Source organism: Labrus bergylta, chromosome 19 (assembly GCF_963930695.1).
Source record: "Labrus bergylta chromosome 19, fLabBer1.1, whole genome shotgun sequence".
NCBI lineage: Eukaryota > Metazoa > Chordata > Actinopteri > Labriformes > Labridae > Labrus > Labrus bergylta.
The window spans coordinates 2,591,854-2,600,453 of NC_089213.1; the positions used below are offsets into that span (position 1 = coordinate 2,591,854).

Genomic DNA, 8,600 nt, shown 5'->3' on the forward strand with positions numbered 1-8,600 from the left:
GAAAGTGCTACCAAGACAACTTCTCTGGAAGCTGTTATTGTAGTGTCCTTTAGTAATTTCCATGGTTTCCTTTTTACAAGTTTTGGGGTCAGGAAGGAAGCACTTTTTATTCCTCTGAGCATTTCTTAGCCTTTCTGCATCATCCGATTGTTAGTTTTGGCCCTCTTCATCAATGAAAACAAACTCTCATTGAGGCGGTCACCCCTTAAAATAGATAGGTTTCTCCTTGGATCCGCATGCATGCTGTGTGGCCTCTGATAGCATTAAGTAGAGAAACATATTCACCCTTTCTCGTATGAACTCCCAGTATGTAAAGGAAACAAGCTGCTGCCCACATGTTGGTGTATCCGTTTAATACACTGTTTATGCAGCACAGCCATGTGAGTGGAGAAGCAGAATGATGGGAATTTCACAGGGATAAGACAAGGCAGATAGTTTGTCCTCCTCCCTTTGTTGAACAGCTTAGTTTGGCACAGGCCATCCTGCTCAAGAAACGCTGCTCTCAACCACTTTCTACTGTCTCCACCACGGGGGGAAATGAGGAGATGTATTACTTTCACTCCCAAGAGTGAAACACATTTTGGCATGCTTAGCTTCCTAATGTGCCAAATGTTTTATTGTTCTTGAAATATTAGGGAAGTAGAATGAATATTCTCAGTATGGACTGTGAGATGCATCATTTATCCACTTTTTCTTAATGCACCCTTTCTTTATCTGAATTGACCCATTCATCTTTCAAACAAGATACTGATCCTCAATTCCTCCAGATCAACAAAAGCCCAACAAGCAATTGTTGCAACTAGTACTAAAACAGCACCATAATACAACAAACCCCTTCATTAGTGCACTTTCTACCTGTTGGTAATTTTCTCCAGATACACTTTTTAAGACTTTAAGAAATTACCGTATTGGTCCGAATATAAGACGGCCTTTTTCCCCATCGAAATAGGTCCGAAAAAGTCGGGTCGTCTTATATTCGGGGTCTAGCATTCAGAGCGCAGCTATAATTGTTCGCCTGTCCCTTTAAATGTCAATTAACATGACGCACTCTGGGAGGAGCAGGGGAGCGATGACAGTGAGAGCGAACACAGCGGGGCGGAGGACGTGTGTGAGGAATAGGAGACATCGGAGGAGAAGTTTGGCGAGCTTTAGTTTAGTTTAGTTAAAGATGTGGCCTGTATTCTCTCTGTTGATGTTAATTTTGAATCATACTGTACATATTTTGACCTTGTGAAAAACTTTGTTTTGAAAAGTGCCGTAGGCCTTTACTGATAAATACGGTATGTTAATTATTATCATAATTATTAATACAACAGGTGTTTAATGTGAGTGTTGAAAAACGGGAGTCGTCTTATAATCAGGGTCGTCTTATATTCGGACCAATACGGTAATAATTCATGTGCTCTGAAAAAGAAATGAAGCGAATCCGTCATCTGTAGCAGTTGTAAGCCTGTAAAAACGTCGACCAATGTCTGCCACGAGGTTATATGTTGTGGTGAATTGTCAGCTCACACGGTGTGACTACATCGTTCAGGTCGTACCACCAAAGCTCAATCGGTCTGATTGTCACACAAATTACACTCAACACCACCAACAAACACAAGCTAGCTTGCAAGCTGAATCATTACAAATGTTCCTTCACAGCTGGAGGTCCACAGCTATTTTGACACCGTTTATCTGATACAGTATCTGTCGTGATAGGAAATGCAATCTAAGACCACCTACTTCAATGGATTTCCCGAATGACTGACAAGTTTTTTCTGGGATACTCTAAAAAAACGGACAACATTGATGCTTTTTTTGCTGCTTGCGTTCCTGTTCTCAACCTTATCTTTTTGGAAAGCACTATGTAAGTCCTTTTAGGAAAGCTGAAAGTCAAATGTAAATTTGTTATATTGTGCTTGTTTCCGGCTGTATTTCCTCTACGAGGATCCTAGCCAAGCTCATCCGAGGGGTCCTCGCCTCGCAGGCAGGCCGGGGGACGTAATCCTTGTACAAACACACGCCACCTTTGACTGGTCAGGAATGCTATCAGGGTCCATATACTCTACCCTCGGTCAAGGAAGTAAAGATCTGGGTTTGAATGCTTCCCCAACAGCTGTTTGCTGCATCACTCCCCCCCCCCCCCCCCCCCCCCCCCACAGTAGACTGAGCAGTGAGGCACTGAGCTGCTATCTGGCTCAGTCTGCTCAGAACGTCTCTTTCATCAGGGCGAGCGCTCGCTTAGACAAGCAGTTAAAAAACGCCGGTGTGATTGAGATAGATAGACTGGCCAGAACACCTAATCATCTGTCCAATGAAAAAATGTTAACTGCATCCTGATGTTCCCCCCCATGCAGTGTAATTAGACTAAATTACCACTGTGTGTTTCAGAAACGACTATACCAATTCCTTTCTGCACTGATCTTTTACTTGCTACTTGTATTTTCTATTATTCAACCACTTGTGTCCAATTCAACTCACTGTTGCTCCAAAGGGAACTGCTAACCTTGACATTAAAACGATTGCGTCCATATCTTTATTTTTCAGGATCTTTTATTTTGAAAGAAAACTGTAAAACATGTCAGAAAGAGGTATGATAGCATCAGTGGTGATGGCAGACGTTTCCAGGAGTTCCCCCCTTTTAAATCGGAGGTGAAAGTTATTCTGGAGGTCTCATTAGTCAAACCTTCAGTCGACCAACGCTGCCGCAACTGTTTTCATAGTATCACTTGTACTATCACAGATGGATGAGGTCCACTGAGCAAAGATAAAGCCGGTGTTATTTCACCCCCTGGCCTTTCTTGACACGTGGATCGCTTTGGGGAGCCGAGCAGAAACACTCCCAGGTTTACGGACTTGAGGAAGGAGAACTCAAGAAGACAGGTTGATAGTGTTTCATTAACTTGATGCTTATTTAATACATATTAAACACCCTTTTTTTTGCATAATTATAAAATTTTCTGCCAGATAAGTAGTGAATCTACAAACACAAGGATGTCAAATTTGGAGTACACCAAGTCGTAAGTCCTTGACATATTCCATGTATAGTAAATTCCTCCACTGAAAAGAGAGACAGTGAGGGTAACACAGTCCAAAGATACACTGATTTTGTCAGAGTCAATAGTTTTCCCTCTAAAGCTTTCTTGTAAAAATATTAGATTTAGTTACGGGTAACGATTGATCAATTAATCGGCCAAAAGACAAATGAATCACCAACTATTCTGACAATCAGTCATTTTGTAAGTCGAACCATTTGCTTGCTCAATAAGTGGAAGGATTTGCAACTTTTCTTTGTCCTTTACACCAGTAGATCAATTTTTTCTTTCTGGGTTTTTGACCCTTTGTAGGACAGAAGAGGTCATGAAGACTTCACTTTAAGCTCTCTGAAACTGTAATACATTTTTAAAGAAATTTGGGCATTTTATAGACGACAAAGATAAACTGAAAAATTGTAAAAAAAAACATGTATCCTGAAACAATCTAATCGAGCCCTTTATATCGGACATATATTTCTATCTCCACTTTGGTTAAGATAGAGTATCTGAATCTGCAGCTGGGTGGAGAGGCCTCCACCCGACACTTCCTTAATTACAAAATCCATCAACATCTCGCTGCAACAACGCCTGGTTAATTGATGAGAAATTACCATTTCCTTCAACCTGAGGAGTGAAAAGTTTACTTTCGGAAAATGAGAAGCAGGCACACCGCAGAGTGGCCCAGACGGTTTTCGGGAGGTCACGCTAATGAACCGACTCAGAGGTGCAAAAGTTGAATAATCCCTCCAGTTCAACCGTCATCCATCAAATCCATCAGGTGTTATCTGTGCACGTATTTGCTTTGTAGACAAAACACACCACAAGAGAAAAATCCTCCTAGATCCACGCTAACCTTATTTTAGAAGCTCAATATTGTGGAAAGTGGACGGCCGGGAAAGCCGAATTTGGAAGTTTGTTTATTTGATTCATGAGCTCCTTTCTGAGAGATAGTCTGGCTTTCTGCGGAGACGCAGAGTCTCAAAGCTTAGAAAAGCAGAGTCCCTGCCAAACCATATCAGCCATCATTAACACTACAGTAGAACCATATTTGAACATAGTAAACGCCTCGCTGGCTCTATAAATAAACTGTAATTTGCTTGTTCCAAAGGCAATTAAAAAGGAGTTATTTTATATTGTATCAGCTCAATAAAAAAATGTTTGTTTTATTTAACAGAAAAGTCTGAAAGGTCTTCTTCTTTTTCTGTGTTTTGAGTCTGGATTTGTAAGTTGTGCTCACACGTCCTTTGCCTAGAATAAATAGAGGGAGCATTCTCTGTCTCTGTCTGTTCCTCCTCTGCGGGTCTCTGGGGGGCTCTCTCTGACTTCCTGCCATTAAAGAGACAGCCCACTGGAGAACATGGGGTGACTGACATATAACTACCTCTGCTCTGTGACCGACGCTCCGAGCAACTCAACTGGACATATGTGTGGAATTCAGGGAAGTTTAGTCCGGAAAAAAAACAGAGAGAACATAGTAAAGAAAAGAAGAAGAAAAAAAAAAAGGTGTGTTTGTTGGATGGATACGGAGACAGCAAAGAAAAGAGACAGCTGTTTGACATCCAGAACAAAAAGTTCAATTCAGATAATGTTCACACTTATATAAGAGCTTAACAGTGTAAATAATCACTGTGTTGCTAATTCTGGCTTCTAGAATTAAGATTTTGTTTCTCCAAATTGGCAAATTATCACGCTTACACGATGCTTAAAGTGATTTACATGACACCAAGGAGGATAAACAGTTTGTCAGCTATAAGAGTCGACACACCGCTGTAATCGTTTGAGTGTCTGCGGGACATTTCTGTTTTAAAAAAAGTGACACAGCATCACACAGAAACAAAAACATTCCCCCGCTCCTAAAGCACATAAACGTTGGTCTGACAAACACCGAGACAAACAATGTGTCAGCTACAGGAAAAAAAAAAACAGCAAACACAAGCAGTCTTCAGTCTGAGAGCCCTCATCCAGAAAACCAAAAACAAGTTATCTCTCGAGAAGCATACATACACACGGCGGAGACCACACACCCGCGGAAACACAAACACCACCCCCCCCCGACAAATACAGGACGGCGTGAACCACTTCAAAAAGGAATAAGATCCAGTCGCATGCATGAGTTGTTGTGGATTCAACACCCAACATTACATAATAGTGAGGAATTATGTATCGATCAAAAAGGCAAAGTGTAAAGTTTATTCCTTTTCCTTTTCAGACATCACAAGTCTGAAGAGTTTCAAAACAGGAAATATTTTTGGTTTTTCATATCAACTGCATTCCACTCTTCAGAAAACATCTTTTTACTCAAATAAATCATTGCTAAATAGCTTGGGGAGCAAATCATTTTAATTGTCTCCAGCTCTGTTGGTCAACTTTGTAAGCGCTTCATCGAACACACCCACCCACCCACCCTCCTTACCTTCTGCAACCACTGGGTATAGTTCTCCATAATGTGCTCCAGTTGCTGGATCTTCTGGCTGGGGAAGTCCGGCTCAGGTGGCGGGGCGTCCCTCTGGAGGGAGTTGGCGTTCTGCTGCTGCTGCTGCGGGTTCCCAGCTTTGGCCTCCCTGCAGGATCCCCCTCGGCCTCCGTCCCCCTCAGGCAGGATGAAGGTGTAGGTGCACTGGCCATGCTGGATCTTATGAAAGCGTCTGCTGCTGCTGTAATTATTACTGCTGCTGCTACTCCCTCCACTACTGCTGCTGCTACTGCTGCTGCCGCCACCTGTGTTGCTGCTGCTGCTGCTGCTATCCGTCCCTCTCCTCTGCTCCCCTCCTCCGCAGCTCACAATCACAAGAAGTGCTGCTAAAGAGAGCAACTGGTTGCACCAAAGCATCATATCAGCTTTGGGGGAAAGTTGCAGGTGAAGTCTGGTAAGTTCTTCTTGTCTCCTTAGGTGTTCCTTCTTTGCTTTAAAGCTGGATCAGACACCGTTAGCCTGGAGCATGCGTCATCCATTCTTACACTGGACCTCCTGCATTGAATCCTACTCCCACCATGGACAGATACACGTGCTTCGTTTTCCAAAAAAGTATCCTTCAAGTTCTTGTCCTGGCAGGAAGCGTTGCACACATCTCTTGTAGTGTGACAGCCTTGGTTCTTAAATTCTTGGTGTTCCTCCAGGAGACCACAGGCCAGATGCAGACTGTGCGCTCGCATTCATCAATCCGTGCATTCAAAATAAGGTGCCGGGGAAAAAAAGCTGGGATGGTGTCGTCAGACCTCCCCTGGTCTCTCTGCCGTCTCTCCCTCCTCCGCTTTCAGACTTTAACGACTTGTGGAGAGTGAGAGAGGGAGACGCTCACTCTTGAAGAACAGATCCAAGCTTGAAGCACACACACACTCTGCGCCTGCCCCTCGCAGAGCCTGAACTGGAATGTGTGTGCAGACCAGAGAGAGAGAGTGTGTATATGTGTGTGTGTGTGTGTGTGTGTGTGTGTGTGAGCCTGGCAGAAGAGGGACCCCAGCATAGAGGATGTGCTTAGACTATGAGGATCGGTTTACAGCCGCTCAGGCTGCTGGATCATGTGGTTGACCTGCCTTTCTGCCTTAATGTTGACACACACACACAAAAAAACAAAAAACAAATGTGTGGGTTTTATTCCTGTGCTCTTAACATAGTTGTCTAATCCCTTTATACTGTATAAGGACAGGTGCTTTATTACAAGTAGGAGGGAGAGAGAAGTGTTTCACAGTCTCTATTTTGACTCGAATGGAATTATAAAAACCATCATCATGATAAGGGAGGAAGTAAGGTAACTTTTAGGGGTAATTATTTACTATTCCCAATACTCTGTCTTGATATTTCACATAACATTTTCAATGCATTATGGAAATAAATGTATTTACAATATTTGATTCCAAGAAGACATGCATCAACGTAAGTGATCTTTTGAGAGGAAGGTCCAGGCATAGCTGATGCACTTTATAATACAAAAATACAAGTTGCTTTTCCTCTGTTGTATCTCTTACAGAGACCAATAAACATGTCATTTGGGGGCGCTGATAGTCTAGCGGTTAGCTGGCGCCCAACATACAAAGGCTTTAGTCCTTTCAAGTGGGTGGCCCCGGGTTCAAGTCCGACCTGTGGCTTCCTTTACGTCATGTCTTTCCCACTCTCACTCCAATTTCTAACTCTGTCCACTGTCCTTTCTTTAAAGCTATAAATCTTTAGGCTTCACTCCTGGGCATCTGTTGCTTGTCCATCTTGATATGCAGTCTATGTTTCAGTGAGCTAATCGTGTGTTGTGTCATCGTGTGTGTAATGCTAGAAGTTGCTAATGTTGCCTCAAGTTGTTAGGCTTAGATGAGGAACAGGCTCCAGAAGTCTCGTTAACTGCGTACCTTCAAATTCACATTAGACTTGTACTCTTCGGACCTTAAGTGACATCATATGAGGCAGTTTGTCATGTTTCACACATCTTTGGAGCCACAGAAGGCTGGTGAAGTTTTTTTTATTTTTACATATTACTCCCCTAAAACCGGCATCTATTCAAATTCAAAGAACTTGATCTGTTTGGATCCTCATAGTATCAAAGAAAGACTAAAGCACAGTAAAGCTGCTGTGAAACACATCATAACACAAAGCTCTAGGCAGACTAAAAACATGAAGTAGATCAAATAAAAGTGCAGTTTAAAACATCACTAAGACAACAGCCTTTAATGCGAAAAATTGATCGACTTAGAAATGTACCATTCTTATTCTGAGGCTTGAAGCGTCAGTATATTGGAGTGAATGGCATTAATAGTAACTTTCCATCGCTGTGGGCCAGAGAGAGCAGTTCATGGTGTGTGAATCTGCAAGGAGTGCAGAAAAGTAAGATTTATTTGCCGTCTTTCATCCACCCACTATATCTCCACTACATCTACAGTATGTCTCTATCACACCCTGTGCTGTTACATTTTCAGGAAAACAAAAGTGATATCCAAGCATGAGCATGGGAAGAAGGAATGTGTCTTCATCATTAGGCCTGCAGAAAGAGCAGAGTGAGGAAACACAGTGCTGAAAGGCTCTGGGTCAGGGGTCAAGTCCTTGTTATGGACAGTCCATTTTAAACTGTCTGAATCAGGGAGACACAGCTGTCTGAAATCTGGCCCGGCTTCAACATTCTTCTGAAGTCCAAAACATCCAAAATCTGTGTGACGGTGCATGTCCTGGACTGCATGTCCTAGCTTCTTCTTGCGAGTGCATTAGTGGCATTGTGCACACGTTCCTGTTTTATCTGCCAGCTCATGCCTACATGTGCTGCTATAAATGTCTGCATAATCCTGCATGTGTGTGTTTGATAGAGGGTGTATATTCAAAGATAGCAGGGGGCTACAAAAAGTAGGGCCCTCTGTGTGGGAGCAGAGGGGCGATTTGAATGAATGCATGAAGGAGACCCAAGATAACAAACCCCTTGAATAACTCAGACTGGCCAAGACACAAAGCATGTGCAAATATCTCTTGGAGCGCATGACTTTGGTTGACGTACTACTCCAGTGTCCTCAAATCTGGGCACCGGTGACGGTTTCCAAGGGAAACCAAGTGGGAGATTATCACCACCTCGATCTGGGCAACCTAAAGTGTGCAAAATTGAAGCTACACAT

General features: G+C 42.9%; 1 protein-coding gene across 1 annotated transcript in view; it reads right to left on the bottom strand.

The window, feature by feature from the left end:
* The window catches only part of angpt1 (angiopoietin 1), a 61,591-nt gene extending 55,211 nt beyond the window's left edge, over nt 1-6,380 (bottom strand). The window contains exon 1 of the mRNA XM_020648457.3: nt 5,431-6,380. Within this exon, the coding sequence (XP_020504113.1) occupies nt 5,431-5,850 (420 nt within the window). The 5' untranslated portion in view covers nt 5,851-6,380. The remainder of the gene's footprint in view (nt 1-5,430) is intronic.
* Nucleotides 6,381-8,600: the final 2,220 nt, after the last annotated feature.